At 30.2% G+C, this 26,681-nt stretch overlaps 9 protein-coding genes across 18 annotated transcripts; 7 read left to right on the top strand and 2 right to left on the bottom strand.

The window, feature by feature from the left end:
* Window positions 1-468: 468 nt before the first annotated feature.
* Window positions 469-8,103, bottom strand: LOC108739232 (zinc finger protein on ecdysone puffs). Of its 2 annotated transcripts, none has more exons than XM_018473152.2 (9): window positions 8,042-8,103; window positions 4,703-4,825; window positions 4,215-4,589; window positions 3,175-3,395; window positions 2,630-2,892; window positions 2,350-2,569; window positions 1,928-2,073; window positions 1,445-1,873; window positions 469-1,391 (listed from the first exon to the last, which is right to left on the bottom strand). In XM_018473152.2, the coding sequence occupies exons 3-9, from the start codon at window positions 4,542-4,544 to the stop codon at window positions 1,069-1,071; spliced, it is 1,932 nt and encodes a 643-aa protein (XP_018328654.1). In that variant the 5' UTR covers window positions 4,545-4,589; window positions 4,703-4,825; window positions 8,042-8,103; the 3' UTR covers window positions 469-1,068. The 2 variants fall into 2 exon arrangements, with proteins under 2 accessions (XP_018328654.1, XP_018328580.1); XM_018473078.2 differs by having other exon boundaries at window positions 470-1,391; window positions 4,215-4,627; window positions 8,042-8,102.
* Window positions 5,189-6,048, top strand: LOC108739523 (endothelial differentiation-related factor 1 homolog). The gene is made up of 2 exons (XM_018473482.2): window positions 5,189-5,448; window positions 5,509-6,048. The coding sequence occupies exons 1-2, from the start codon at window positions 5,325-5,327 to the stop codon at window positions 5,823-5,825; spliced, it is 441 nt and encodes a 146-aa protein (XP_018328984.1). The 5' UTR covers window positions 5,189-5,324; the 3' UTR covers window positions 5,826-6,048.
* Window positions 7,060-8,239, top strand: LOC108739435 (peptide deformylase, mitochondrial-like). The gene is made up of 3 exons (XM_018473374.1): window positions 7,060-7,688; window positions 7,741-7,861; window positions 7,915-8,239. Exons 1-3 carry the CDS (start codon window positions 7,332-7,334, stop codon window positions 8,106-8,108), a joined length of 672 nt encoding a protein of 223 aa, XP_018328876.1. The 5' UTR covers window positions 7,060-7,331; the 3' UTR covers window positions 8,109-8,239.
* Window positions 8,240-8,589: 350 nt separating this feature from the next.
* On the top strand, window positions 8,590-11,001 carry LOC108739357. The gene is made up of 6 exons (XM_018473266.1): window positions 8,590-8,808; window positions 8,865-9,027; window positions 9,078-9,206; window positions 9,271-9,441; window positions 9,584-9,846; window positions 10,445-11,001. The coding sequence occupies exons 1-6, from the start codon at window positions 8,786-8,788 to the stop codon at window positions 10,548-10,550; spliced, it is 855 nt and encodes a 284-aa protein (XP_018328768.1). The 5' UTR covers window positions 8,590-8,785; the 3' UTR covers window positions 10,551-11,001.
* A 166-nt stretch (window positions 11,002-11,167) lies between these two features.
* Window positions 11,168-12,896, top strand: LOC108739060 (mitochondrial amidoxime reducing component 2). 3 transcript variants are annotated; one of them, XM_018472875.2, is made up of 5 exons: window positions 11,168-11,700; window positions 11,877-12,008; window positions 12,123-12,312; window positions 12,368-12,654; window positions 12,720-12,896. In XM_018472875.2, exons 1-5 carry the CDS (start codon window positions 11,429-11,431, stop codon window positions 12,853-12,855), a joined length of 1,017 nt encoding a protein of 338 aa, XP_018328377.1. In that variant the 5' UTR covers window positions 11,168-11,428; the 3' UTR covers window positions 12,856-12,896. The 3 variants fall into 3 exon arrangements, with proteins under 3 accessions (XP_018328377.1, XP_018328460.1, XP_018328296.1); XM_018472794.1 differs by having other exon boundaries at window positions 11,172-11,700; window positions 11,877-12,062; XM_018472958.1 differs by lacking the exon at window positions 11,877-12,008.
* A 392-nt stretch (window positions 12,897-13,288) lies between these two features.
* On the top strand, window positions 13,289-18,700 carry LOC112906587 (mitochondrial amidoxime reducing component 2-like). 6 transcript variants are annotated; one of them, XM_025980952.1, is made up of 5 exons: window positions 13,292-13,836; window positions 14,013-14,144; window positions 14,259-14,448; window positions 14,504-14,790; window positions 18,524-18,700. In XM_025980952.1, exons 1-5 carry the CDS (start codon window positions 13,565-13,567, stop codon window positions 18,657-18,659), a joined length of 1,017 nt encoding a protein of 338 aa, XP_025836737.1. In that variant the 5' UTR covers window positions 13,292-13,564; the 3' UTR covers window positions 18,660-18,700. The 6 variants fall into 6 exon arrangements, with proteins under 6 accessions (XP_025836739.1, XP_025836737.1, XP_025836735.1 ...); XM_025980950.1 differs by having other exon boundaries at window positions 13,299-13,836; window positions 14,013-14,198; XM_025980951.1 differs by lacking the exons at window positions 13,292-13,836; window positions 14,013-14,144; window positions 14,259-14,448; window positions 14,504-14,790 and adding exons at window positions 17,022-17,505; window positions 17,682-17,813; window positions 17,928-18,117; window positions 18,173-18,459.
* On the top strand, window positions 14,915-23,428 carry LOC112906586 (cleft lip and palate transmembrane protein 1-like protein). 2 transcript variants are annotated; one of them, XR_003232440.1, is made up of 7 exons: window positions 14,915-15,237; window positions 15,290-15,899; window positions 15,952-16,140; window positions 16,198-16,406; window positions 16,471-16,722; window positions 16,778-16,920; window positions 21,846-23,428. XR_003232440.1 is itself a non-coding variant. In XM_025980948.1 (6 exons), the coding sequence occupies exons 1-6, from the start codon at window positions 14,999-15,001 to the stop codon at window positions 16,857-16,859; spliced, it is 1,581 nt and encodes a 526-aa protein (XP_025836733.1). In that variant the 5' UTR covers window positions 14,915-14,998; the 3' UTR covers window positions 16,860-16,981. The 2 variants fall into 2 exon arrangements, 1 of the variants encoding a protein (XP_025836733.1); XM_025980948.1 differs by lacking the exon at window positions 21,846-23,428 and having other exon boundaries at window positions 16,778-16,981.
* On the top strand, window positions 19,295-21,283 carry LOC108744424 (cleft lip and palate transmembrane protein 1-like protein). The gene is made up of 6 exons (XM_018480218.1): window positions 19,295-19,622; window positions 19,675-20,284; window positions 20,337-20,525; window positions 20,583-20,791; window positions 20,856-21,107; window positions 21,163-21,283. Exons 1-6 carry the CDS (start codon window positions 19,384-19,386, stop codon window positions 21,242-21,244), a joined length of 1,581 nt encoding a protein of 526 aa, XP_018335720.1. The 5' UTR covers window positions 19,295-19,383; the 3' UTR covers window positions 21,245-21,283.
* A 453-nt stretch (window positions 23,429-23,881) lies between the features above and the next one.
* Window positions 23,882-26,252, bottom strand: LOC108738688 (vesicle-associated membrane protein-associated protein B/C). The gene is made up of 4 exons (XM_018472252.2): window positions 26,084-26,252; window positions 25,716-25,868; window positions 24,868-25,163; window positions 23,882-24,525 (listed from the first exon to the last, which is right to left on the bottom strand). The coding sequence occupies exons 1-4, from the start codon at window positions 26,139-26,141 to the stop codon at window positions 24,304-24,306; spliced, it is 729 nt and encodes a 242-aa protein (XP_018327754.1). The 5' UTR covers window positions 26,142-26,252; the 3' UTR covers window positions 23,882-24,303.
* Between the last annotated feature and the right edge of the window lie 429 nt (window positions 26,253-26,681).

Here is a 26,681-nt window from a genome sequence, read left to right as displayed (position 1 = left end):
TTTGTTACTTCTGAATGATACTTTGCTTAAAGTGTCTTCAGGTAACTTTTTACTGATTGAATTAATATCTATATTTAAACCAGCAAATAAGTCACTTTCAGGTATAAACATAAGTTTATTTGTATTGTCTTGTGTTGAGTTTGTAGTGGCTATTCCATCTTCAATATTTTTGCCAGAAATTTTATTTGAAATGTGGAATTTTGTTCTTTGCCTTCTTTGTTTACCCATTATACTAAATTGCACAATTTTCAGTACAATCAAAAATAAATGTTAGTTTATCAACGATTTCTAAAACTGCAAAATCGTTTCTTTATTTTGCGATGACCATTCATTATACTTTTCAGGTTAACTTCTTATTTTTTGTCATTTCAGTAGTTTGAATGACCAGGGTTATTCGGTCATTAGTTTCATTTTCAAAAATTTTGAAGATATTCAGTGTCAAATAAAAGATTTATTTGCTACTTTCATTTGAATATTACAATGTATTAATAGATAAAGTAATTAATTAATATTTAGCTTATCCAAAATGAGCGTGAAGTCATTTTAAACAAAAACAAATATTTCAATCTAACAGTGGAGTAAGAGATAATTATTCACCAAACACACAAATTTCCACTAGTAACATTAAAAATACAACTAATTATATCGTTAACTACCGTTAAATATCTTTTTACCATTAAAAAGTGCTTTTAAAATTATTTCTTCAGTCTGCCCGTTCCCGTTCCAGGCAACTACAATTTACCAAAGCAACTATTGGTAGTTAATTAAAAATTGAGGGGAAAAATATACACAAAACATTTTTTCAAACCCTACAGTAATTATGCAAACATTCGAACGTTATTTCATGTATCGGTTGAGTCTAAAATTAATGAATGAATTTAATCAAAAAATAAGCTGAAAAGAATATAAATTTAATATCATAAACAACTACTTTCGCAAATCCAGTAGATTTTAAATTATTTAATATTGCAAAAAATGTTTTTTAAAAATCACTGAAAGAGAAAGTAAAAGATATATTCTTAATTAATATACATATGAAACGGAATGCTCGCACCTCATTGGTACTTCTTATTTTCTTCCTCTTGTTTTACTCTTAGGACCAGCTCCGTTTTTCACCTGTCCTACTCTACGAACTCTTGGTGAATTCTCTACCTTTTCAACTTTAACAGAGCATTCGTTAATTACTTCTTTCTGAAGTACATCAGTAGATTCTTCTTTGATTTTGACTGGAACCTGTTGTGATGATTCCTCTTGAGTGTTTGGTTCTTCTTTTATTATTTGCTTGATATCCCCTTCATTTTCTTCTTCCTCGTCGAGTTGTCTTTCTTCATCTTCATCGTCTTCGTTTGCAGCGTTGTCTTTATTACAGGCCTCTTCCGGATCGTACATCTCTAAAAACCTATTCATGTTAAGGCAAAAAAATAAAAATTAAATTAAATCGTACCGTTTCCATCTCCATTGACGGTCTCAGTTTCCTCTTTTTTCTCTTCTGAATTGTCCTCCTTACTGTCTAACTTTCTTCGTTTCCAATTGTTCTCGTCTTTTTCCTTATCGTTCTCTTTACTTTCAGTCTGCGCTTTGTATTTAGTTTTAGCAGCATCTACAAATTTGTAATAGTGTCGTTCAGATCGCAAATGAGCGTCAACATTTTTATCGTGGATAAAACGATCACAAATTTCGCAAAAGTTGCCAGTCAGGGGTTTTAGGGACAATGTTCCCACCGGACGATTTTTTTTGTAAGCCGGAATACGGTTTTGTAGGTCTTTCAAATCGTCATCTAGTTCCAAAACGGGATTATCGTCTTCAGATAATAAACTTTCCTCCAATAGAGGCTCCAGGTCCATTTCTAAATCGTCTTCTATAATTTTTGCAGCTAAAAGATACGCAAAATTATAAATGTGTTGTTTCGAAAATTCATATCGCTTACATTCTCCAGAATCCATGTCTGCTAACTTTTTCAAATGTTCCCGCGTGAAACGATGTTCTACCCATTCTACGCGTGATGGGAACTCTAGATTACAGTGGTGACAAGACGGGTGAAGAAATCTCTTTAAACGTTGATGACCTTCAGTTCTGTAAAAAGAAAATTTAGTCAGTTATTGTTATTACGTATTATGATATAAGGAAGATAGTGATAAGGCGTCTTTTCAGTTTGCTTATTAGTTATTCTTGTAAAGGAAAAGTGAATTGTACATATTATTTAATTATAATTAACTTAGATAGAAAGCAATCATTCTGTTTTTTATTTTGTTGGTAAAGTTCTAGCTTCCTCAATATAACAAAAATTTAAGTTTTAAAACAAAAAACCTGGAAGAGCCCTTAGTTATATAGGGACAATTAAAGACTTACTTGCGATGGGCAATAATTTTTCCCAAAAACTTAAGATCACACATGTTACAGTGACTTTCAGGTTCCTGAACTTTGCGATGAAAATTGCGACTACTTCTGTTAAAACGTTCCAACTCGATCATTTTCTTCTCTTCAGCCAGGCGCATGTTTTCACGTAATATATTGACAGTAATTTGGAAACTTTCGATAAGACTGTCCATCATTTGTTTATGGGCCTTTCCTAATAAAAAATTAATTACTTGTATACAATGCATTTAATTTAATATTTCCTTCTTGTTACCTCTTAAGTGATTTTGGAAAGACTCGCCATCCCACATACTCTTGGTACACACGAAGCAATGAAGAAGACTCGGAGGTACCCCCTGGTAACGACCTTCTCTAGGACGTTTCATCCCCTGATCCTTTTTTTTATCTTTATCATCCTCAGCAGTTGGGCTGCTTCTATCTTCGATTAAATCCACGGCTTCTTCTTCCTTGTCTCCAACTGCCTTCTTCTCTTCCTTCCAATCCCTCTTCTTCTCCTTTTCCGTACCGTCTTCATCCCTAAAATGCAAGTAGTGGTAACTTTTTTAATAATAAACTACTATTACTACTTCTCAATTATTCCATTTAAAATGCTCATACATTAAGTTCATTTGAATAAATATTTTAAAGAAAAAGATTTAAGAAAATATTTTGTGTTAGGAAGAAAGTTACGTAATTTTTAAATGACCCATATATCCTTAAACACTAATATAGGAAATAGTAATAGTACAAACTAAGCATTAGAAAGCAACACAAAATAAAACCTCTTATTAATTTCCTGTCAAAAGTTTAAGAGCTTACCTACTTTCATCCAATGAGACATCAACAACTTCTTCAGATTGCTTTATAGAAGAATCATTTTCGACCTTTTCGTTTTTATCAGAGTCTTTAGGTTTGTTAGAAGATTTGTTTTTTAACTGAGGTCTCCGGTCTCTGTTAGAGCGAAAATCATTTCTGTTTGAACCTTTATTATTACCTCTACTTTCGAGACGCCAATTGCCGCCTCCAGAGCCGCCACGGTTCTGTTTGGAAAAATTATAAAAAATCATCTCGTGAATGAAACTTTCAAGCAACGGAGGCTGCTCAGAAATAATTTGATTTTTTTGAAGAAGTCTACAAGTACCTTTCAAATTAGATGACTGAAGCAGACAAGTAAATATTATTTAGTTATATTATATTGGAGACGGAGCACAGTTTGATGCAGAAAATATTTTTTATTGCTTGTTGAAGCAGTTTTTTATTGCCAATTAGCAAGTTGAAGTAAACGTTCTTTTGAAATGCATTTCAATACATTTCACTTTAGATATTAGTATGGAAACAGAATAACCATGACAATAATAAATTCAGAAATATTTCGAAGATGTGTTCTACAGCATAAAAAGATTATTTTGTGGTATTTCTTTTACTGTTAGCTCTTCATAAAATTTTGTGGAAGTAGAATGTTATTCCTTTCTGATCTTGTCCCATTAAATTTATCAGTTAATTGCATAGAATATCACAGCAGTAAAACTGACTGCTACACGTATGTATTAAAAGTAGATCCAATTGGGTTTTCATAAATAATTAATAAGCAGAAAGAAAGGAGAACACTTTATGGCATGGCTTGGCCTAGTTTGTGATATTATAAATCAAATTATTTCATTCAACCCATAAATGTGAAATTGATTCAGCTAGAGAAATAAATCAAAAACTCTCAATTAGGAAATGAGAAACAGTCGTATATATGCAGAAAGGCTGTTTGCAGCCTACTACTTAGAGAGTAGGTGCAGGATGTTTTTATCATCCAGAAATGGTGACACTGAAAAATAACTGTTTTACAAAACAAGAATGTTGATTCATACCTTGTTGTAAGGATCTGGTCGTCGAAAATCACGACCACGACTTGCAAAGCGGTTTTGAGAATTGTAGCTGTCTTGGCTACCAAATGCAGGGCTTGTATTAAGGGAAAGCAAAGATGGTGGATTGTTTGATTGCTGCTGATTTTGCAGCAAGCTCGTCAAAGCGAGCGCTAATTGTGCCTGGGGAGCGGCTAATTGAGAAAGTAACCCAGAATTTAATGAATTACCGGGTGCTGCGCCACCTTGCCAAGGGCTCACATTGGTGTTTTGAAACTGCTGTGGAAATGATCGACCAGATCTTGGACTATTTCCGCTGAATCTTCTGTTCGCCATTATAGGGGCACTTTTAGATGATGGCAAAACGGAAAAAATCGATCTCTACCAAAATGACGTTAGCCCAATAAATTCCGGATTATCTTGACAAAATAGCCATCATGCAATTAATTTATTGGAAAATGGTTGATAAATCTATATATTTCTAAATAATTTACCTTTTCTGATGAATAAAACTTCCTTTTCCACAAAAAAAACAATGGTCACACAAAATGGCGATTTCCACCACGTTCACTCGTTCCGTTCTCTGCGTTTGTAGTTGTCCTCTGCTATTATTATTACTAAAAGGAAACACGAACTTCACTTTAAATATGTTTTATTCCAGTGGCGTAGAGTTCATGTGGTCCTTTTTCTTAATTTGAATATAAAACACAATTTTTTATTTTTAGCACTGAAATACAATTATACTGATTGCATACCCTACATACAATGTAGTTACAAATAATATCTGACTGAGTACGATTATTTACGGATGTTTTAAAATATACTAATACATATGCAAGACCAAAAAAAAACTATATGAAGACTATTTTTACTGAATTGGTTATATTTTCCAAATTTCTTGTTTTTTGAATGAACCTGTTTACTACTCAGACACACGTAGAAAATTATATATAGGTATTTCTTCTACGTTTATGTTTTTTAAATTAAAGTTTTTATCGTGCGCTTCTACCTTCATAAGTATTGAGATTATTGTCAATATACATACATACTAATACATAAGTAAGCAAAAATTTGTATATTCGTTCTTGGTTGGCTAACAAATTTAAGGAATTCGAAATGTCCGATTGGGATACAGTTGTCACTCTGAGGAAAAAGGCACCTAAAGCTTCAACTTTAAAAAGTGAACAGGCAGTTAACGCAGCCCGAAGGCAAGGCGCTGTTATAGAAACGCAACAAAAGTGTGAGTCAAGTAATGTTCCCGAGTTTTCCACGTTTATTAAATTTCATATAATAATTTAAGGGGGTGCAGGAAGTAACAAACAACATGTGGCTGCTAAAAATACAGCGAAATTGGATAGAGAGACTGAAGAGCTGCGTCATGAACATGTACCACTAGAAGTCGGAAAACTAATTCAAAAAGGTCGTCAAGCAAAAAACATGAGTCAGAAAGAACTAGCAACAAAGATAAATGAAAAACCACAAGTAATTACAGACTACGAGGCAGGACGTGGAATTCCAAATCAAGTAATAATCGGAAAGATTGAAAAGGTAATTGGATTAAAGTTACGTGGAAAAGATCGTGGACAAGAACTGTTGCCCCCTGGGCAGAAGAAATAAAGCATCAGGGGGCTACAACGAAGTGTATTTAAACCAGTTCTAGAGAGGAACTATTTATTATTCTGATAATGTCAAATGAATATATGAAATTAGTCATGTCAATGTTTGTAGTTATATTTGGATGTTAGGTTTTGTATTTGCACACTTTTGTTTGAAATTAATTTTTTATAATTCATGTATATTGAAGTTGCAAATATTAAAATAATGTCCATTTTAACAATTTTTTCGATTATGCTGCCGGAATTGTTTTTTTTTGTTAAAATTCTCTGCATTTAATCAATAAATTATTTAAAAAATTACTCTATACATTTCCAAGCAATACATGACCAAAAAAATTACTCAATCAATCTAAAAATGTTGTAAAAATGTTTAGGAATTAATTGTTTAACTGATGATTATGAATTTCTAATCTTAAGTTAGAAATTATAACTTCTCAATAAGTATGTAACAGTTATTGAAATTAATTATCAAGATAAGCACATTATTTATGTAAAGATTATGAAAAATGTTTAGAGTTAAACTTTAAATTTATTGTGTAATTTTTTCCAATTCCTACAATAAATATACGAAAGAAATTCTATAGTTGTTTGCCAAATCTTATCTTATACGAGTAGATTGAAAAAACAATTAATAATAAATACTTATTTAATACCCAATTATACATTGACAAATGGATTATTTTTAATTTTTTGTTTTTTCAGTAAATTTTTAAATATCATAATGTTTTGTTTAAGTTCTTTTTTTCGTCTGGAGACTTTTTGAATTCCTTTGAGTGTACACTTTGATGAATTTTTAGTTTTAGCTGCTTGTTTATCAACTAATGATTCCAATGTTGGCAAGGCATCATGAAGAGGATTAGTATCACCTATGATAGCATTTCTCTTCCTTCTACTACGTAACTTATTTTCTTTTTTTAGCTGATTAATGGCATCTATTTTCTTCAGAAGCATTTCTTTTTTAAGTTTTAACTTGTCCTTTTTTGGTAGGTGTTTACCTAATTCAGGTTTGTTACTTCTGAATGATACTTTGCTTAAAGTGTCTTCAGGTAACTTTTTACTGATTGAATTAATATCTATATTTAAACCAGCAAATAAGTCACTTTCAGGTATAAACATAAGTTTATTTGTATTGTCTTGTGTTGAGTTTGTAGTGGCTATTCCATCTTCAATATTTTTGCCAGAAATTTTATTTGAAATGTGGAATTTTGTTCTTTGCCTTCTTTGTTTACCCATTATACTAAATTGCACAATTTTCAGTACAATCAAAAATAAATGTTAGTTTATCAACGATTTCTAAAACTGCAAAATCGTTTCTTTATTTTGCGATGACCATTCATTATACTTTTCAGGTTAACTTCTTATTTTTTGTCATTTCAGTAGTTTGAATGACCAGGGTTATTCGGTCATTAGTTTCATTTTCAAAAATTTTAGTCAGTAGTTCTTACTTTACTTGTTAAAATTTGTTAACCTAAATTTGAAATCGTTTAATGTTTAAAATTGAAAAAATATGCAATTGAAAATATTCAAGAGAGGTATAAGTTATCATAAATTGGTAAGCTGGTATTCTGGATTAATAAAGAAAAATTCACCGGCTCCTCCTTATATTCACGTTACCCAAATTGGTGATCCTATATTGAGACATGTAGCTGAGCCAGTTGCTACAGAAATTTTGAAAACTCCAGAAATTCAGAATATAATAGCATGCCTGAAATATACTTTGAAAAAGTATAAGTCTGTTGGTTTATCTGCTCCCCAAATTGGAAGTGCTTATAGAATTTGTGTTGTACAGTTTTCCAAAGAACATCTAAATGCATATACTCAACAAGAACAAAAACAAAAGGAAATGTATGAACTCCCTCTAATGGTTAGAAAAGTAAAATTTTTGAAAAACAATTAACCCTCTATATTTCTTTTAGGTTCTTGTAAACCCTGAATTAAAAATTACCAATTTTAATACAGTAACTTTTCCTGAGGCATGTGAAAGTATAAAGGGTTTCTGGTCTAATGTTCCAAGGTTTAGAGCGGTTGAAGTAAAAGGTAGATAAAATAGCTAATTATAAATTTTTATATTAAGCTATTTGTTATTCTAGCTTTTGATGAAAATGGTGAACAAATAAATTTCAAAGTAAATGGTTGGAATGCAAGAATTATACAGCATGAAGTAGATCATTTAAATGGAAAATTATATACTGATATTATGGATAGAAAATCGCTTACATGCAGCTGCTGGCAAGTTGTGAATGAACGACGAGGAAAAATTACTTTACCATATTTTCCCGATTGATTAATTTTTTTTATATGCCTATACAGTTACTAGTTTGAAAATATTACAGCAATTCACAATTTTAAATTTCACTTTAACTGTATGATTTTTGTAAACTAATTACATTATTATAACTTCATCTATGGACTGAATTTCTTGGCACTTCTTGGGGTTTTCCCGTAATTTACTTCGCAGCTTAGTCTTGCCCATGTATTGCCGATGACAGATCAAAATAACGATGGTTATAGAATAAAATAAAAATAATTAGTAACAGCGCAATAATAAAATCTTCCTATAAAAAATAATGATTCTATAAACTTATACCGATTATTTTTCAAAATACAAAATTTATAGTTCTCTAAACTTTTTAATTTAGGATACAGAAATTTTGATAATCGGCAACGCTGTTAAATATGAATACATTATTGTTATCAATGATTATAATATGGTTCATAGATATGGTTATAATACCGCCACTGCGTTTTTTGTGATTGTTTGATTACTGCTATTATCTATGGATTATTGCTTATCACTTATCTTTGTTTGTGATATATGTTTGTGAGTGGTTTTAAAATGTTAAAACAGAAATAAAGTTAAGAATAAAGAACTGATCCATTTAAAAATAGAGTACACATATTTTCATAAAATTATAATATAATTTAATATATTACATACATTAAGATTATCTAGTTAAGAAAATGGCAACCCCAATGAACGCACGGTAAGTTTTTAGTTGAACTAAATAAATTTTTCGTTTCATTTGTCTTCATATTTTAGAGAATCTGAACGTCATTTAACGTGCCCTTATAATCCTTGTCATCAAATTTTATCGGGGCGAATGGCAACTCATTTAGTGAAATGTAAGAGGAACTACCCAGATGCTAAGATCGTAGAATGTAAATATAACAACACCCATAGGATACCAGAGCCGGAACTTAAGGTATACAGTATTATATTTATAAAGTATTATTTAATGAATTTTATTTACAGTATCATCATGATCATTGTAAAGATAGAGTTACGTTAGATAAGTATATGTATGTCCCAGAAACCAATAATCAAGATAAGTATCCTGTTCCTAAATATGATCTTTCTACTGATGGGGAATGTTGGGATGATGTAAGTAACAGTTACTTAGGGTTTGTTTAGCATTAATTCAAATGTAATTGTTATGGTACTTTAGGTAAACGTTCCTACGTACAATCCTGAAGAACATATAAAAGACAAACCAATTTTAAGAAACATTATGGTCCAGTCAGCTGCAGTTAAAAGAGATTTTCGAAATAATGAAAGGCAAAGGCATCAGAAACTCAGTAATATGAACAAGTGTAGTGAAGAAAAGTCAGCCGAAAATGTAAACAATATTTTCTAAAATAACTATAGAATATGCTATTAAATTGGGTTAAACTTTGTAGGAAATTGTATAGATAATTTAAAATTTTTATACATTATAATTATTATCACTCTGTTATCATTTTTTTTTTATTTTTCTGCAGTTTGATACAGGACGAGCTCGCAGACCAGCAGCTTTACCAGTTGCAGCTAGAAAAGCTGCAAAAGATGTAAGTGAAGATGATCCTGTAATTGTAGCAAGTCTGATGGAGAAAGTAAAACTTGGTGCAGAATCTGGACCAAGACTTCCTAATTATTCTTTGAATCAGAAATCAAAATTAACCACTGAAAATTTAAATGCAGTGGCAGGCAACAGTTCACAGGCACGTAATGGTGATTTCTGTGTTAAAACTGACGTGAGCTCAAGGTAAATATTTATTTTCGATTTGAAGAACTAGATAAAAAATGATAGTAATACTCTAATAATCTCAAATTTAGTTGTTGTTCTGTTGATTTTTTTGTTTATAATAACGTAAAAAATCGCAATTAAAAACTACTAATTTACATTGTTACAGTACTATTAATATTATTTCTTTTTGAAATATTAACTACAACTTTCTAAAATTGTATTTTTTAATTAAAATTATAATAAACACTGTTGCAAAAATAATTTATGAAAAATTTAGACATGCAACTTTTTATTTTCTCCCTGCTAAGATTAAAAAATTTGGAGCAGTTCTTGGGGGCGGTTTCTGTTTTTGATGAATACATTTAATTAGGTCAAAATTGGAAAATGATATGTGAATGTTAATTCTTAATTGTAGGTATTTCTTAAGAATTAAGTTTAACCACTATCAAACACTCTCATGACATACTTTAGTTGCTTTTCAATTTCAAATATTTAATACTTTAGTACTACTTACTTAAAAATTAATTATAACACTAACAATGATAAGATAGTAAAATGTAAAGTTAAATATTAATTAAATAAATATGTGTATCTGACATACTTTTTAACTTTTCAGTTTCACGGATTCAGGACATGGACCTTGGACAGCTGCAGATATAGCTAAAAAGGCTGTTAAACCGCGTTCTGTCGGAAGAGGGAGATCAATTGCTAAGGATAAGTGATTTTACCTTTGTATCTTAAAATTTGACGCAGGTACATTGTACATGAAGTTATTGTTTTTTTTTTTTATTACGAATAATGTTAATGTTATGACTTTCATTAGTTGAATTTTTAAAATGTCAGTGGATTACGTTATTATTTGTTAATTGCATTTACCAAAGTAATTATCACCTAAAGTTTATATGTATATTTTAAATAATAATATGTAGTTCTTGCCTTAGTGTTTAAATCACTATATAATTATTAGGAATTGGTTTTTACTTTCATATTAACTTGTAACATTTGCTTTTTATTTTTCTTCATCTCCGCATATGGAATAAATGTAGGCGAAAACTAATATGCATGATAAATAATAGCGTAATACTTACGTAATCAAATAAATTCTATTTTGTAGACAGTATTTTTATAAGCGGTGTTTAAAAGTTATAAAAGGAATAAAAATTTTATTCGACCCTTTTGTGTATTTGATGAGAATGTAAATTCTCTCTTTCGTTATTTAATAGAAAACCTTTTTTTTTTTAAATTCTATAAAGAACTAAAGTTAATAAGAGTATGAAAACGGCCCCTATAAATTTTTTTATTGTTCCTTTAGTGTAAACCTTTTAGGATCTCTCCAAACAGTTAAATTTAATTAGGTAAATAAACATAAATTTAATTGTTCTATGCATGTTTATTTATGTGATGATAATGTTGCTGCATAATCATAGAAAGATAACCCTTAGAAGTTTGTATTTGACACAAAAGAAATTTATCTGCAACAATAAAAATTTGTGTTAATGTGGTGTTGCGTCAGCGACAAAACAATTTAAAATGAAATTCTATTAACTGCATTAATTATTTTAGTGATTATAGTTTGTGTGTGCGCCAAGCTAATCGTAAAATGTTGAATTATTTGAATAGCTTTTCGCAAAATTATTCGTTAGCATTATCGAGTGCTTTTACGGGAGCGATATTGCTCGCCTTTTACATTTTCAAATCGCGAGTTTTAAATATCCCTTGGTATAAGGAATGGAAATATGTGGGTAAAGTGAGCGATTTGTATATGTATCCTTTAAAAAGTGGTCGTTTCTTAAAATTGAAACGTGCCCGATGTACCACTTTTGGATTAAAACAATTTGAAGAAGATGAACGGGCATTTCAGATGTTGGATAGGTATATATCTTCATTTAAATAAATTATGCATATGCAGATACAGCAGATATAAATAAGATCTATTTTAAACTTGATTTTTTCATTACTTGATATATTTTTGTGTAACAATTGAATAATCGATTTTTTATGATGAAAGTTGTAGATTACCTGAATCTAATTACAGAAGCAAATTTCAGATTTTTGGTTGTTTATCGCGATTCAGATAAATCATATTGCACTTCGAAAACGTTTCCCCACATGGTTTTAATAGAAGTTACTGTTCACGATCAAGAATATTTTGCGATAGATGCTCCAAATATGAGAACATTGTATGTGAAAATACCAGTTACAAAAGAAGATAAAAACAATAAAGATAACATTTAGTTAGTGATCGAAATACTTATTCTTTATATTAATTCTTTAATAAACTCAATTCGCAACAGCTTATGGGGGAAACAAAAGGTAATGACGATTGATTGTGGGGACGAAGCCGCGACATGGGTTTCGAGGTATATTTTAGATACAGAAACAGGACTTCGTTTAGGATTTCATGACGGTAGTGAAAGAAGAAGCTTTGAACAGGATTTGCCTGAATACGTAGAAGTCTACAAAAATTTAAAGAACGAATCCACCGTTAGTACAAATAAAAAACTGTTTTTTAAAGTATTGATAATTAATATTTTTGTAGGGCTTGTATGCCGATCTTGCTAATTATTTATTTGTTAATGAAAGTTCAGTAAATGAAGTTAACTCCAGGTTAACTGATATTCAAATTTCGCACAGAAACTTCCGACCAAATATAGTAATTAGTGATAACAAATTACCTCCATTTGACGAAGATAACTGGGAATATATTAAAATTAACAATCTCATATTTAAGTTTGTAAAGTATTGTCCGAGGTGTCTTGTTGTTAATATTGATGTTGACACAGGTTCTAGAATTCCAGGTCGCGAACCATTAAACGTAATGGGAAGGTACTAGTGTAATGTACACTTTTATGATAAATACATTTCATAATGTTTTTTTTTTTTACGTTTAGTTATAGGAAGTTAAAGGACGTTAAAAATATTAAATTGGAAGGTGAACATCCTCTTTTCGGAAGTTACTTTGATATTATAGAAGGAGAAAACGAACTGATCGAAGTAGGTGCTGCTGTATTTGTAAAGAAGCGATAAGTGTATTGTTTTGCTAATAATAGAAATTGTTAATTGCGAAACGTTTTTTTATTGAAACTTAAGGAGTCGCATAATTTTTAGATATATAATTTTAATTCAAAGTCGTAACTGCTGATGCGCCGGATGTTTTTTGTAATCTGTTGCTTTTTATTGTTGCAGTATTTTTTGATACTATTATAATGAATACATACTCATTTGTGTATGTTTATGGATTATAGTTTTATTAATAAAAAAGAAAATGATATTTTAAATAATTCCAGCTTTACGATTAAATTTCATATGAGTGTGTGAGCTGTTCTGTGACACTATTGAACAAGTGATTATATTTAGACACAGACGTTTTATTTTGATTGTCTATAAAATTCTATAAATTACAGTAGTTCTTCCCCTTGACCCCCGGATTTTTTTATTGTTCCTTTAGTGTAAACCTTTTAGGATCTCTCCAAACAGTTAAATTTAATTAGGTAAATAAACATAAATTTAATTGTTCTATGCATGTTTATTTATGTGATGATAATGTTGCTGCATAATCATAGAAAGATAACCCTTAGAAGTTTGTATTTGACACAAAAGAAATTTATCTGCAACAATAAAAATTTGTGTTAATGTGGTGTTGCGTCAGCGACAAAACAATTTAAAATGAAATTCTATTAACTGCATTAATTATTTTAGTGATTATAGTTTGTGTGTGCGCCAAGCTAATCGTAAAATGTTGAATTATTTGAATAGCTTTTCGCAAAATTATTCGTTAGCATTATCGAGTGCTTTTACGGGAGCGATATTGCTCGCCTTTTACATTTTCAAATCGCGAGTTTTAAATATCCCTTGGTATAAGGAATGGAAATATGTGGGTAAAGTGAGCGATTTGTATATGTATCCTTTAAAAAGTGGTCGTTTCTTAAAATTGAAACGTGCCCGATGTACCACTTTTGGATTAAAACAATTTGAAGAAGATGAACGGGCATTTCAGATGTTGGATAGGTATATATCTTCATTTAAATAAATTATGCATATGCAGATACAGCAGATATAAATAAGATCTATTTTAAACTTGATTTTTTCATTACTTGATATATTTTTGTGTAACAATTGAATAATCGATTTTTTATGATGAAAGTTGTAGATTACCTGAATCTAATTACAGAAGCAAATTTCAGATTTTTGGTTGTTTATCGCGATTCAGATAAATCATATTGCACTTCGAAAACGTTTCCCCACATGGTTTTAATAGAAGTTACTGTTCACGATCAAGAATATTTTGCGATAGATGCTCCAAATATGAGAACATTGTATGTGAAAATACCAGTTACAAAAGAAGATAAAAACAATAAAGATAACATTTAGTTAGTGATCGAAATACTTATTCTTTATATTAATTCTTTAATAAACTCAATTCGCAACAGCTTATGGGGGAAACAAAAGGTAATGACGATTGATTGTGGGGACGAAGCCGCGACATGGGTTTCGAGGTATATTTTAGATACAGAAACAGGACTTCGTTTAGGATTTCATGACGGTAGTGAAAGAAGAAGCTTTGAACAGGATTTGCCTGAATACGTAGAAGTCTACAAAAATTTAAAGAACGAATCCACCGTTAGTACAAATAAAAAACTGTTTTTTAAAGTATTGATAATTAATATTTTTGTAGGGCTTGTATGCCGATCTTGCTAATTATTTATTTGTTAATGAAAGTTCAGTAAATGAAGTTAACTCCAGGTTAACTGATATTCAAATTTCGCACAGAAACTTCCGACCAAATATAGTAATTAGTGATAACAAATTACCTCCATTTGACGAAGATGACTGGGAATATATTAAAATTAACAATCTCATATTTAAGTTTGTAAAGTATTGTCCGAGGTGTCTTGTTGTTAATATTGATGTTGACACAGGTTCTAGAATTCCAGGTCGCGAACCATTAAACGTAATGGGAAGGTACTAGTGTAATGTACACTTTTATGATAAATACATTTCATAATGTTTTTTTTTTTNTGGATTATATATTTAACATCTATGATAGTTCATACTTATTATCTATGGTCCATATGATCGTCCATGATATTTAAAAATGGCGCTCAAAGTTGACGTGTAATCAACGTGAATAATAAAACATCATTAAACATTAAAATATAACATAAAAACGATGTTTTCTCTTACTAATTTACTTTCCGGGTTGTTTTTGTTGTTTATTTGCCATTCTATCTGGAATTTAGTTACATTATTTCGTCCTCCAGAATGTAAGATAGGTGAACTTTGTTACAGCTCATATTTAAATAGTAAACCTTCTTTAAATTTGTTACTGTTTGCCTCCGACAATACAATAAGCTCATTAACATTAGTTGATAACATTACCAATTTTGACTATGATACTCCATTTGAAAGGTAAGCTTGAAAACTTAGCTATAATTTGATGCTTAAGAAATTTGTTGTTTAGGGAGTTGCAGTTGGCTCTACCTACTTCAACTCGACAAAATGGGAGTCTTTTCATGCATGTAGTTTTATTTCCTGCTAGAATAACAAAAAAAGGTTTGAGTTTGAGTGAAGTAACTCGGTTTCCAGATGCTGTTTATTATAGAAAGAAAGTAAGTGAACATGTTGTTCCTAAAGATAATGCCTTTAATTTGTTAAAAGATGAAGGAGGAAAAAAGTCCTATAAACCAGTTACACATATTCAAAACAAGTTTGCAATCACCATCTGTACTGACAACTTTTCTGTTCCCAATAACCATGTTCCATTTGAAATTGCAAAACACGTTAATGTGAATCATAGATCCCAGCTGCTCCCTATTTTAGTAGAGGATTTTCTGCAAACAAAAAGAACAGATTTAGTGGAGGTGAAGCCTGACACCGAATCTTTTAAAATGACCTTTGCCTATAGTCCATCATCCTTTGGAAAGTTGAGGTTTCTTTTACAAATTGAAGCAACTTTACATCAGTTTTTGAAACTTGGCTTTACTCAAAAGGATTTGGATGAAGTGAAAGGTGTCTTTGCAGATACTAATTTGTATTTGCTTTGTGCTACAATGTTTGTTGGAAGTATTCATGTTAGTTAAAACTATTTAAACCTTATTTAAAGTGTACAGTCTTTCTTTTTAGTTACTTTTTGACTTTTTATCTTTTAAAAACGACGTACGTTTTTGGAAATCAAAAACTTCAATGGCTGGACTGTCCACCAAAGCTGTCTTATGGAGAGCTTTTTCTCAGACAATCATATTTTTGTTTCTGTTAGATCAGGGAACTTCATTGCTGGTCCTTATACCTTCTGGAATAGCTACAGTGATAGAGGTTGGCAAGGTGTTAATGTTTTCAGTTTTATTTAATTTTTAAGGAGAGGATTTGTAGTTTTGGAAATTGAAAAAAGTTTTCAAAGCTACAGTCATTTGGGAAAATGGTCTTCCTAAGGTACATACGAATCGAATGAAACTGGAAACTGCAGCTGAAGCAAAGACTAGAGAATATGATGATCAGTGTATGAGCATGTTGAGTTATGTGCTCTATCCTTTGTGTTTGGGAGCAGCAATTTATTCGTTAATTTATCAAGCACATAAGAGGTATAGAAACAATAATTATTAAACGAAATGTTTTTAATATGGGTTCTAAAAATTTAAATTTTAGCTGGTATTCATGGGTCATAAACTGTTTAGTAAATGCAGTTTATGCTTTTGGATTTTTATTCATGTTACCCCAGTTATTTATTAATTATCGGTTAAAGTCTGTGGCTGCATTGCCCTGGAGAGCCTTTATGTACAGGGCTTTCAATACGTTTATAGATGACATTTTTGCTTTTATAATAACTATGCCAACAGCTCATAGAATAGCATGTTTTAGGGATGATATAGTTTTTATTATTTATTTATATCAAAGATGGTAAGAGTAATAAGAGAAATGTGAGAGAAATTATTATCTAATTGCTTTGTTTTAGGTTGTACCCAATTGATAAAACTAGAACAGATGACATTACTTCCGAAGACCTTCCCACAGAAACTCAGAAAAAACTTGATTAACCTTGTGTGATAATTAGGAAAACGAAAATACAATTTGAAGAAGATTACTTTAGTCAATAAGGTATTTTCATTAACTTTAATTTATTTTTTTTGTTTTTAATTTACACTTTAAGTGTTAAATTTAATTAGGTAAATAAACATAAATTTAATTGTTCTATGCATGTTTATTTATGTGATGATAATGTTGCTGCATAATCATAGAAAGATAACCCTTAGAAGTTTGTATTTGACACAAAAGAAATTTATCTGCAACAATAAAAATTTGTGTTAATGTGGTGTTGCGTCAGCGACAAAACAATTTAAAATGAAATTCTATTAACTGCATTAATTATTTTAGTGATTATAGTTTGTGTGTGCGCCAAGCTAATCGTAAAATGTTGAATTATTTGAATAGCTTTTCGCAAAATTATTCGTTAGCATTATCGAGTGCTTTTACGGGAGCGATATTGCTCGCCTTTTACATTTTCAAATCGCGAGTTTTAAATATCCCTTGGTATAAGGAATGGAAATATGTGGGTAAAGTGAGCGATTTGTATATGTATCCTTTAAAAAGTGGTCGTTTCTTAAAATTGAAACGTGCCCGATGTACCACTTTTGGATTAAAACAATTTGAAGAAGATGAACGGGCATTTCAGATGTTGGATAGGTATATATCTTCATTTAAATAAATTATGCATATGCAGATACAGCAGATATAAATAAGATCTATTTTAAACTTGATTTTTTCATTACTTGATATATTTTTGTGTAACAATTGAATAATCGATTTTTTATGATGAAAGTTGTAGATTACCTGAATCTAATTACAGAAGCAAATTTCAGATTTTTGGTTGTTTATCGCGATTCAGATAAATCATATTGCACTTCGAAAACGTTTCCCCACATGGTTTTAATAGAAGTTACTGTTCACGATCAAGAATATTTTGCGATAGATGCTCCAAATATGAGAACATTGTATGTGAAAATACCAGTTACAAAAGAAGATAAAAACAATAAAGATAACATTTAGTTAGTGATCGAAATACTTATTCTTTATATTAATTCTTTAATAAACTCAATTCGCAACAGCTTATGGGGGAAACAAAAGGTAATGACGATTGATTGTGGGGACGAAGCCGCGACATGGGTTTCGAGGTATATTTTAGATACAGAAACAGGACTTCGTTTAGGATTTCATGACGGTAGTGAAAGAAGAAGCTTTGAACAGGATTTGCCTGAATACGTAGAAGTCTACAAAAATTTAAAGAACGAATCCACCGTTAGTACAAATAAAAAACTGTTTTTTAAAGTATTGATAATTAATATTTTTGTAGGGCTTGTATGCCGATCTTGCTAATTATTTATTTGTTAATGAAAGTTCAGTAAATGAAGTTAACTCCAGGTTAACTGATATTCAAATTTCGCACAGAAACTTCCGACCAAATATAGTAATTAGTGATAACAAATTACCTCCATTTGACGAAGATGACTGGGAATATATTAAAATTAACAATCTCATATTTAAGTTTGTAAAGTATTGTCCGAGGTGTCTTGTTGTTAATATTGATGTTGACACAGGTTCTAGAATTCCAGGTCGCGAACCATTAAACGTAATGGGAAGGTACTAGTGTAATGTACACTTTTATGATAAATACATTTCATAATGTTTTTTTTTTTACGTTTAGTTATAGGAAGTTAAAGGACGTTAAAAATATTAAATTGGAAGGTGAACATCCTCTTTTCGGAAGTTACTTTGATATTATAGAAGGAGAAAACGAACTGATCGAAGTAGGTGCTGCTGTATTTGTAAAGAAGCGATAAGTGTATTGTTTTGCTAATAATAGAAATTGTTAATTGCGAAACGTTTTTTTATTGAAACTTAAGGAGTCGCATAATTTTTAGATATATAATTTTAATTCAAAGTCGTAACTGCTGATGCGCCGGATGTTTTTTGTAATCTGTTGCTTTTTATTGTTGCAGTATTTTTTGATACTATGGATTCAGGACATGGACNTTGATTAGATTGAAGTCTGCTGTCACATTTAACTAATAAACTAATTATAAATAAACATCAGCGGTATAGCATGATTTTTCACAAATATGTAAGATCTTTTATTTATACTAGTTCTTCCGCCTGCCCCCGGCCATTTTTATTGCTCCACTATGACGTAGTGTCGGCCATCATTCTTTTCTAATTGTTGCAGTTGTCGGCCATCATTCTTTTTCAATTGTTGTCGCATTGTTACTGATGTCGGCCATTATATTTTTTTAATAGATATATAGTAATCAGTGCTGATACTAACTTTCATTTACGTAATAAGTAATACTTTGCCCTGTGTTGACAGCTCTCATATTTTTTTTATATGTAATATTCTACGGATTATATCTCATCTTTGGATTATATATTTAACATCTATGATAGTTCATACTTATTATCTATGGTCCATATGATCGTCCATGATATTTAAAAATGGCGCTCAAAGTTGACGTGTAATCAACGTGAATAATAAAACATCATTAAACATTAAAATATAACATAAAAACGATGTTTTCTCTTACTAATTTACTTTCCGGGTTGTTTTTGTTGTTTATTTGCCATTCTATCTGGAATTTAGTTACATTATTTCGTCCTCCAGAATGTAAGATAGGTGAACTTTGTTACAGCTCATATTTAAATAGTAAACCTTCTTTAAATTTGTTACTGTTTGCCTCCGACAATACAATAAGCTCATTAACATTAGTTGATAACATTACCAATTTTGACTATGATACTCCATTTGAAAGGTAAGCTTGAAAACTTAGCTATAATTTGATGCTTAAGAAATTTGTTGTTTAGGGAGTTGCAGTTGGCTCTACCTACTTCAACTCGACAAAATGGGAGTCTTTTCATGCATGTAGTTTTATTTCCTGCTAGAATAACAAAAAAAGGTTTGAGTTTGAGTGAAGTAACTCGGTTTCCAGATGCTGTTTATTATAGAAAGAAAGTAAGTGAACATGTTGTTCCTAAAGATAATGCCTTTAATTTGTTAAAAGATGAAGGAGGAAAAAAGTCCTATAAACCAGTTACACATATTCAAAACAAGTTTGCAATCACCATCTGTACTGACAACTTTTCTGTTCCCAATAACCATGTTCCATTTGAAATTGCAAAACACGTTAATGTGAATCATAGATCCCAGCTGCTCCCTATTTTAGTAGAGGATTTTCTGCAAACAAAAAGAACAGATTTAGTGGAGGTGAAGCCTGACACCGAATCTTTTAAAATGACCTTTGCCTATAGTCCATCATCCTTTGGAAAGTTGAGGTTTCTTTTACAAATTGAAGCAACTTTACATCAGTTTTTGAAACTTGGCTTTACTCAAAAGGATTTGGATGAAGTGAAAGGTGTCTTTGCAGATACTAATTTGTATTTGCTTTGTGCTACAATGTTTGTTGGAAGTATTCATGTTAGTTAAAACTATTTAAACCTTATTTAAAGTGTACAGTCTTTCTTTTTAGTTACTTTTTGACTTTTTATCTTTTAAAAACGACGTACGTTTTTGGAAATCAAAAACTTCAATGGCTGGACTGTCCACCAAAGCTGTCTTATGGAGAGCTTTTTCTCAGACAATCATATTTTTGTTTCTGTTAGATCAGGGAACTTCATTGCTGGTCCTTATACCTTCTGGAATAGCTACAGTGATAGAGGTTGGCAAGGTGTTAATGTTTTCAGTTTTATTTAATTTTTAAGGAGAGGATTTGTAGTTTTGGAAATTGAAAAAAGTTTTCAAAGCTACAGTCATTTGGGAAAATGGTCTTCCTAAGGTACATACGAATCGAATGAAACTGGAAACTGCAGCTGAAGCAAAGACTAGAGAATATGATGATCAGTGTATGAGCATGTTGAGTTATGTGCTCTATCCTTTGTGTTTGGGAGCAGCAATTTATTCGTTAATTTATCAAGCACATAAGAGGTATAGAAACAATAATTATTAAACGAAATGTTTTTAATATGGGTTCTAAAAATTTAAATTTTAGCTGGTATTCATGGGTCATAAACTGTTTAGTAAATGCAGTTTATGCTTTTGGATTTTTATTCATGTTACCCCAGTTATTTATTAATTATCGGTTAAAGTCTGTGGCTGCATTGCCCTGGAGAGCCTTTATGTACAGGGCTTTCAATACGTTTATAGATGACATTTTTGCTTTTATAATAACTATGCCAACAGCTCATAGAATAGCATGTTTTAGGGATGATATAGTTTTTATTATTTATTTATATCAAAGATGGTAAGAGTAATAAGAGAAATGTGAGAGAAATTATTATCTAATTGCTTTGTTTTAGGTTGTACCCAATTGATAAAACTAGAACAGATGACATTACTTCCGAAGACCTTCCCACAGAAACTCAGAAAAAACTTGATTAACCTTGTGTGATAATTAGGAAAACGAAAATACAATTTGAAGAAGATGAACGGGCATTTCAGATGTTGGATAGGTATATATCTTCATTTAAATAAATTATGCATATGCAGATACAGCAGATATAAATAAGATCTATTTTAAACTTGATTTTTTCATTACTTGATATATTTTTGTGTAACAATTGAATAATCGATTTTTTATGATGAAAGTTGTAGATTACCTGAATCTAATTACAGAAGCAAATTTCAGATTTTTGGTTGTTTATCGCGATTCAGATAAATCATATTGCACTTCGAAAACGTTTCCCCACATGGTTTTAATAGAAGTTACTGTTCACGATCAAGAATATTTTGCGATAGATGCTCCAAATATGAGAACATTGTATGTGAAAATACCAGTTACAAAAGAAGATAAAAACAATAAAGATAACATTTAGTTAGTGATCGAAATACTTATTCTTTATATTAATTCTTTAATAAACTCAATTCGCAACAGCTTATGGGGGAAACAAAAGGTAATGACGATTGATTGTGGGGACGAAGCCGCNAAGATTGTTTTTATTTATTTTTTAATAGTTTCTTCAATGAAATTACAATTTTGCAGGCTAACAGTATAACAAATACACCAGTTACAAGTTATTAGTTTAAATTATACGTTTGAAATGGAGGCAACAAGCCCGCACACGCTTTCTTTCGTCAATATACACTTATAATAATTATAATAACAGTATTTCTCTAGAGCTGTAGAAACAAACAGTTACAATCAGAACCAACATTTGATAGTAATAATTTACAATTATTTTTTATTATTTCAACTGCTCGAGCATACTCTCTCAGTTAAAATGTACATTTTCCTCATTAAAAAGCCAGCAATCAGTGATTTAATGATATAGTAACTATACAACTAGTATGTTTCTTTAATTTTAGTGGTAAGTAGGTACAATAATATTGCAAATATGAAACGAGAGGTGGTAACCGTTGCCGTTTAAAAAGGGTAGAAAATAATGTGTAGGCATTAAAGTAAACTGAAACAATGTTTCATGTATTATTTTACAATGGCTTGGTGAGGAGTTGGTGAAAAGGAACACACACGTACATTTATTTTATCAAAATTTTTTATTTATTTTCATCTAACGAGTTCGTGGAGAATTAATAAAATAATAAATAAAAGTACAATACAGCAAAACCGCTACACGAAATAATTTTCTCCATTTGAGATTGATTTGAAATTCAAGCCTAGCACTTTTGTCAAATATTTGTATATAAAAAAAAACGCGTACAAATTTTCCGCCTTTTTAGTTTTTGTTTATTTTCAAATTTACAAGTGCTAGTAATTTCAAATTGTTAAAATTATGTCGGTAGATAGATCACAGAAAAAATGATTAATGTTACAGTTCGCGTGCTTCCACTATTTTTTTTTAAGCCAAATGTAAAATAAATTTCAAGCTGTCTGGGTACAGAATGAAAAACATCGATGTTATTTACAGTTTTGTAGTGTTATCATTTTTTCGAAATATCTTTAAAAATATCTGCTCGGTTGTCCTTTGTTGTGCACAGTTAATAAAAAAAAGCATTTTCTTATTTATGAAAACTATTGTAATTATTTTTAAAGTGCTCAAAATAAAATACATTCAGAAGTACGAAGTGCAAAGGTTGTTGTAAAACTTCGAATTTCAAAACTTTGATAAATTTTCTAAACGATTTTTCTAAATAAACTTTTATTGCTCCTTATGTACATTCTATTTCATAACGTCACTCTAATAAGTAAATGTAATTAATTGGGTGATCAAACTTGACCATTTTTCTCCCTCATGTTCTAGTTATATGTTACATTACATTTTTTTTAGATGTACAAAAATGTATAATCTGAGAGAAAATATTAGTACCTCATTTCGTTCAATATGAAATATAACGATAACAAAGGAAAAGTGCAAAAAAAATGCCAGTTTGACTACCAAAATAAATATATTTAACCACAGGAGCGATTCTAAACGTTAATAAGTACAACAATTAGAACAAGTATAAGGAACAATAAAAATATTGATAAGATTTTTTTTTCAGAAAACTTATCAAAATTCATTGTTTATAGGGCCCACTTTCAAATTCTCCTCTTGTAAAAAGAATTGATCCTTTAGGCCAATTTAAGTTGGTCTTGTTAAAGGAATGCAGTTTATAAAAAAAAATATTTACAATAAGATTTTTGGAATGGAATTTTCAATTTCGGAGATTATAAATGCAATGGGTTTTTTGTTACAAACAAGACAATATTCTGTTGCACAACAAACGAATTCATTTTTTTTTTTCATTTATGGTGACCTACCCACATCTATTATTCGATTGTTTTAAACGAATGCACATAAATAATTATCGGAAACGAATTTTTCTTTTGTGTAATTTGCACTCCAACAAAACAACTCACTATTTATGATACATTTTATGCTACTCGTTTCCCACGTATATAATTAAAACATTTAAATAATAAATAATTAGTTGGGTAACAAAATAATTATTAAACGAAATGTTTTTAATATGGGTTCTAAAAATTTAAATTTTAGCTGGTATTCATGGGTCATAAACTGTTTAGTAAATGCAGTTTNTTCGATTGTTTTAAACGAATGCACATAAATAATTATCGGAAACGAATTTTTCTTTTGTGTAATTTGCACTCCAACAAAACAACTCACTATTTATGATACATTTTATGCTACTCGTTTCCCACGTATATAATTAAAACATTTAAATAATAAATAATTAGTTGGGTAACAAAAACAGCAAAGAACTAACAGTAAAAACGATAAGCTGGGACTGACGGTAGGGAAACTAATACTAATGCGTCCTTCGAGAAATATTATTAGCCTGTTATGCTTTTTGAATGCTTAAAACAAAAAAATAATAATAAAATAACGACGGACCGCAATATTTAAGCAAAAATTATATCTTTACAGAAGCACAATGTCCTGTCACATAAATTTTTATTTCTCATTACGGCAAAATATAAACGGAAAAAAGTATAATGTAAAAACTGGGGAGAAGTTAAAAGCCACATCGTAAAGTCTTTTCATTTAAAGTATAAACTTTCCCAAGATCATACCGAAAACGGCTATTATCACGCCGATAGCTATGTATGCCACTGGTATATTCTGAGTTTGGACGCTGGGATTGTACTTCCTCGGAAGACTCGTTTCCACACTGTCTCCTAGTAAATGCTTCAATCGCAATATTTCCTCTTTCAACATCAGATTATCTTGTCGAAGTATACTTTCTTCTTCTCTAAGTACTCTTACCTAAATAAAATAGCATTTTGAAAAATCGTTAACAGCTTATTTTGATATTTCTAAATGATTTCATATACGGCAAAAACTATCATGTTATTTATGAATGTAACGATCTATGTATACACTTCGCTATTTAAGAAATTCAAGAAATATCGTAACTTAAGTACCGACCTTATTACAGATATTCTATACTTAACAGATTCTTTGTATGTTTATAAAAGGAGGGTCAAAAACGATTATATTAAAGTTTATGAAGTTACAATTTTAATTTATATAATATGCATTGCCTATTTGACAATATAATGCAAAATAGGCGCGCGCTAGTATAGTTGAATAAAATGAAATATGTACCTCAGCAGCTGCCTTTTCAAGTTCAGCTTCAAGATTAGAAGATGCTGTTGTGGAGGTCGGTGAAGTTACTTTGGGGCTTAATTTGGCAACTTCCTCCTGTACCGAAGCCTGTGACTCATTCTGATCAACTGGTAGTTCAAACACACATTTGAGTTTCGAGTCCATCAACTGTTCTGGACTGATCTCTCTCCATAACTGTTCTAAATTGAACTCCTCATCAGGAGCAAAAACAGTCTGAACCATGAACTTATGTTTGTTCTTTTCATTTGGGTCAAAAACAAAAGGTTGGAGACAGACTGAAAAAAATTTGTATTTCAACAAGTAGGTAAGCAGAACCATAAATATGTAGTTAGCAGTAAACTGATGATACAGAATAGCAATTAAAATGCAACCTTGCAGATAAGTAACTTATTTAATGTGCTACCTAACAAAGCTACCATTCATTTTTATTTCACATACATATAATAAAAGGAAATAAAAAGATCGATAAGTCATTGATTAAAAGAGGCTTTAAACGTAATATATAAGCTGTTTTTGTTTTTATTCAAGGACATAAATAATTAGGAAACAAAGGTAAAATTATTTTGATTCCAATTATGCAAATTATGCACAATTGGAAATACAACTGCAAAAAAAACAAACTTATTTCTTTTATAAATGAGCTACATTACAAAGATGTAAATAATCAATATATCTTTATCAATCAATAACAAATAATGTTCCAAGAAAAAATAATACACTACAAAGATTTTCAAAAATATGGAGTATTGGAAAGTAGTACTTCTTATTTAAAAGCTACAACTATGACTGTGAATGCATAAATTTATAAGTATAAGAAAGGTACTTACTGGCAATTTCCGTATTACTGTGTGCATCTAAAATACCAGAATTCGGTCGAACACAGTATTTTTTTGGAGCTGTAGTTTTAATTTTGAACAGAACTTTCTTGTCTGAAGGATTAGTCAGTTTCATGTAAGATGTAACAGGAACATTAAAGGGCCCTGTAAGAAATGATTATTTAATCAGATTTGTTAAAATTTTAAGTGATATTCTTAATAGTAATTATTCTTCAGCAGAAATATTTGTAGTCATTATGAATTAATAAATAGCTTGGTGATATAATTATCAATCAAAAATGATGAGTTTTATAAATTATAATGACAAACGGCGTATGTGTAAGGTAGGTGACTATTCCAATCAAAAAACGTTAGCTTACCTCTAAATCTAAGTTCATTTTGTGGTTCAATCTGAAGTACTTGTTCTTGTTTAGACATTGTTTATTCTAATTTGAGCCTAAATGGCTTTAATTTCAATAAAACAAGGATTCTGCCCTATTTTACAATGACAATTCAGTGCTAATATTTTTGACAATCATGCGCGCATGTCATCTGTACATATCAGAATATAATTGTGGTGTCGCCATGATCATGTTGCATTTTTATGGCTTCTGTAGATGATTTTTTATAAAAACAGAATTAATAATTAGTCTCAGTTACAAATTGTGCCATAATAAATTAATTACAAGTAAATTAATTCCTATAATCTCTGTATATTTAAGTTTATTTTTAAATCGTTGTATGTAGTCGTTGGCTAAATGGTTTTTATGGACTTTTGAATATAATAGCAAAATAACAAGCAAAAATTATAAAGTAAATTTTCGAAATTCAAATGCGTTTATAGGAAGTAAAAGAAAAACTTTTTATTAAACTTCTTTGAAATATTTTTTAACGTAAATACTACATTGGAAAAAATAATATTTATGGATAACGATTTACGTTTTTTATCATAGATAATAGATATCCATAGATGTAATC

Source organism: Agrilus planipennis, unplaced genomic scaffold (assembly GCF_000699045.2).
Source record: "Agrilus planipennis isolate EAB-ADULT unplaced genomic scaffold, Apla_2.0 scaffold2, whole genome shotgun sequence".
NCBI classification, from domain to species: domain Eukaryota; kingdom Metazoa; phylum Arthropoda; class Insecta; order Coleoptera; family Buprestidae; genus Agrilus; species Agrilus planipennis.
Note: the sequence above shows the minus strand (reverse complement) of the source record. Positions and strands in the feature narration are given on the sequence as shown.

What these genes read in the sequence shown, in the direction of transcription:
- LOC108739060 (XM_018472794.1), top strand. Translation starts at nt 11,429, where the DNA reads ATGTTGAATTATTTGAATAGCTTTTCGCAAAATTATTCGTTAGCATTA. An exon ending in GCATTTCAGATGTTGGATAG is followed by an intron (nt 11,701 to 11,876) that starts GTATATATCTTC and finishes AGCAAATTTCAG; the next exon opens with ATTTTTGGTTGTTTATCGCG. An exon ending in AACAATAAAGATAACATTTA is followed by an intron (nt 12,063 to 12,122) that starts GTTAGTGATCGA and finishes AATTCGCAACAG; the next exon opens with CTTATGGGGGAAACAAAAGG.
- LOC108739523 (XM_018473482.2), top strand. Translation starts at nt 5,325, where the DNA reads ATGTCCGATTGGGATACAGTTGTCACTCTGAGGAAAAAGGCACCTAAA. An exon ending in TATAGAAACGCAACAAAAGT is followed by an intron (nt 5,449 to 5,508) that starts GTGAGTCAAGTA and finishes TAATAATTTAAG; the next exon opens with GGGGTGCAGGAAGTAACAAA.
- LOC108744424 (XM_018480218.1), top strand. Translation starts at nt 19,384, where the DNA reads ATGTTTTCTCTTACTAATTTACTTTCCGGGTTGTTTTTGTTGTTTATT. An exon ending in GAATAGCTACAGTGATAGAG is followed by an intron (nt 20,526 to 20,582) that starts GTTGGCAAGGTG and finishes GAGGATTTGTAG; the next exon opens with TTTTGGAAATTGAAAAAAGT. An exon ending in ATTTATTTATATCAAAGATG is followed by an intron (nt 21,108 to 21,162) that starts GTAAGAGTAATA and finishes GCTTTGTTTTAG; the next exon opens with GTTGTACCCAATTGATAAAA.
- LOC112906587 (XM_025980950.1), top strand. Translation starts at nt 13,565, where the DNA reads ATGTTGAATTATTTGAATAGCTTTTCGCAAAATTATTCGTTAGCATTA. An exon ending in GCATTTCAGATGTTGGATAG is followed by an intron (nt 13,837 to 14,012) that starts GTATATATCTTC and finishes AGCAAATTTCAG; the next exon opens with ATTTTTGGTTGTTTATCGCG. An exon ending in AACAATAAAGATAACATTTA is followed by an intron (nt 14,199 to 14,258) that starts GTTAGTGATCGA and finishes AATTCGCAACAG; the next exon opens with CTTATGGGGGAAACAAAAGG.
- LOC108738688 (XM_018472252.2), bottom strand. Translation starts at nt 26,141, where the DNA reads ATGTCTAAACAAGAACAAGTACTTCAGATTGAACCACAAAATGAACTT. An exon ending in AAATGAACTTAGATTTAGAG is followed by an intron (nt 25,869 to 26,083) that starts GTAAGCTAACGT and finishes CATTTCTTACAG; the next exon opens with GGCCCTTTAATGTTCCTGTT. An exon ending in TTGAAAAGGCAGCTGCTGAG is followed by an intron (nt 24,526 to 24,867) that starts GTACATATTTCA and finishes TATTTTATTTAG; the next exon opens with GTAAGAGTACTTAGAGAAGA.
- LOC108739232 (XM_018473152.2), bottom strand. Translation starts at nt 4,544, where the DNA reads ATGGCGAACAGAAGATTCAGCGGAAATAGTCCAAGATCTGGTCGATCA. An exon ending in GTCTCATTGGATGAAAGTAG is followed by an intron (nt 2,893 to 3,174) that starts GTAAGCTCTTAA and finishes CTTGCATTTTAG; the next exon opens with GGATGAAGACGGTACGGAAA. An exon ending in AGACATGGATTCTGGAGAAT is followed by an intron (nt 1,874 to 1,927) that starts GTAAGCGATATG and finishes CGTATCTTTTAG; the next exon opens with CTGCAAAAATTATAGAAGAC.
- LOC108739435 (XM_018473374.1), top strand. Translation starts at nt 7,332, where the DNA reads ATGCAATTGAAAATATTCAAGAGAGGTATAAGTTATCATAAATTGGTA. An exon ending in TGTATGAACTCCCTCTAATG is followed by an intron (nt 7,689 to 7,740) that starts GTTAGAAAAGTA and finishes TATTTCTTTTAG; the next exon opens with GTTCTTGTAAACCCTGAATT. An exon ending in TAGAGCGGTTGAAGTAAAAG is followed by an intron (nt 7,862 to 7,914) that starts GTAGATAAAATA and finishes TTGTTATTCTAG; the next exon opens with CTTTTGATGAAAATGGTGAA.
- LOC112906586 (XM_025980948.1), top strand. Translation starts at nt 14,999, where the DNA reads ATGTTTTCTCTTACTAATTTACTTTCCGGGTTGTTTTTGTTGTTTATT. An exon ending in TGTTTGTTGGAAGTATTCAT is followed by an intron (nt 15,900 to 15,951) that starts GTTAGTTAAAAC and finishes CTTTCTTTTTAG; the next exon opens with TTACTTTTTGACTTTTTATC. An exon ending in ATTTATTTATATCAAAGATG is followed by an intron (nt 16,723 to 16,777) that starts GTAAGAGTAATA and finishes GCTTTGTTTTAG; the next exon opens with GTTGTACCCAATTGATAAAA.
- LOC108739357 (XM_018473266.1), top strand. Translation starts at nt 8,786, where the DNA reads ATGGCAACCCCAATGAACGCACG. An exon ending in TACCAGAGCCGGAACTTAAG is followed by an intron (nt 9,028 to 9,077) that starts GTATACAGTATT and finishes TTTTATTTACAG; the next exon opens with TATCATCATGATCATTGTAA. An exon ending in AAGAAAAGTCAGCCGAAAAT is followed by an intron (nt 9,442 to 9,583) that starts GTAAACAATATT and finishes ATTTTTCTGCAG; the next exon opens with TTTGATACAGGACGAGCTCG.